Source organism: Lupinus angustifolius, unplaced genomic scaffold (genome assembly GCF_001865875.1).
Source record: "Lupinus angustifolius cultivar Tanjil unplaced genomic scaffold, LupAngTanjil_v1.0 Scaffold_332, whole genome shotgun sequence".
Classification (NCBI taxonomy): Eukaryota; Viridiplantae; Streptophyta; class Magnoliopsida; order Fabales; family Fabaceae; genus Lupinus; species Lupinus angustifolius.
In genome coordinates, this window is record NW_017727750.1 from 66,838 (window position 1) to 67,355 (window position 518).

Genomic DNA, 518 nt, shown 5'->3' on the forward strand with positions numbered 1-518 from the left:
AAATGTAGTGGGGACTTTAAATAAAGTCGTGCAGCCAAAAATCGAGGCGCGACAATCATATAAAAAAAAGTCTTTTACAATGTTGATAAAGGAATCAACATTACTTTGTTTATTGCTCCTTTCTTTGTTACCAATGGGGAAGACTTTTGTTGTTGTTGTTCTACACAACATGCTTAAGTGGCAAAGAAGAATGAATTTTGCTCTCATACCATATGTAAACAATTTATTCTAGATCAGAAATATTATAATCATGAAAAGTACTTCTATATGTTTTAAGAAATGATATATTGAGCTTGTAGAACAGTAGAACCTATTGGCCTAATGAAATTTAGAGCAATTTTGTGTGGGCCATCTGTTGCTTGCATATATATGATGGAAAATAAAAAAGTTTAGTGCTATAATGGTACTTGCATTCCAATTGTCAATATAAAAGATAATGCAAACATCAGCAATAATTGCATGTGACAAATTATATACACATAGAATAATATACTGTCAGTTTATTATTCACCTTCATT

At 30.3% G+C, this 518-nt stretch overlaps 1 protein-coding gene across 1 annotated transcript in view; it reads right to left on the reverse strand.

The window, feature by feature from the left end:
- Positions 1–74: 74 nt before the first annotated feature.
- LOC109341034 overlaps positions 75–518 on the reverse strand; it is a 2,027-nt gene continuing 1,583 nt past the window's right edge. The window contains exon 2 of the mRNA XM_019578823.1: positions 75–160. Within this exon, the coding sequence (XP_019434368.1) occupies positions 75–160 (86 nt within the window). The remainder of the gene's footprint in view (positions 161–518) is intronic.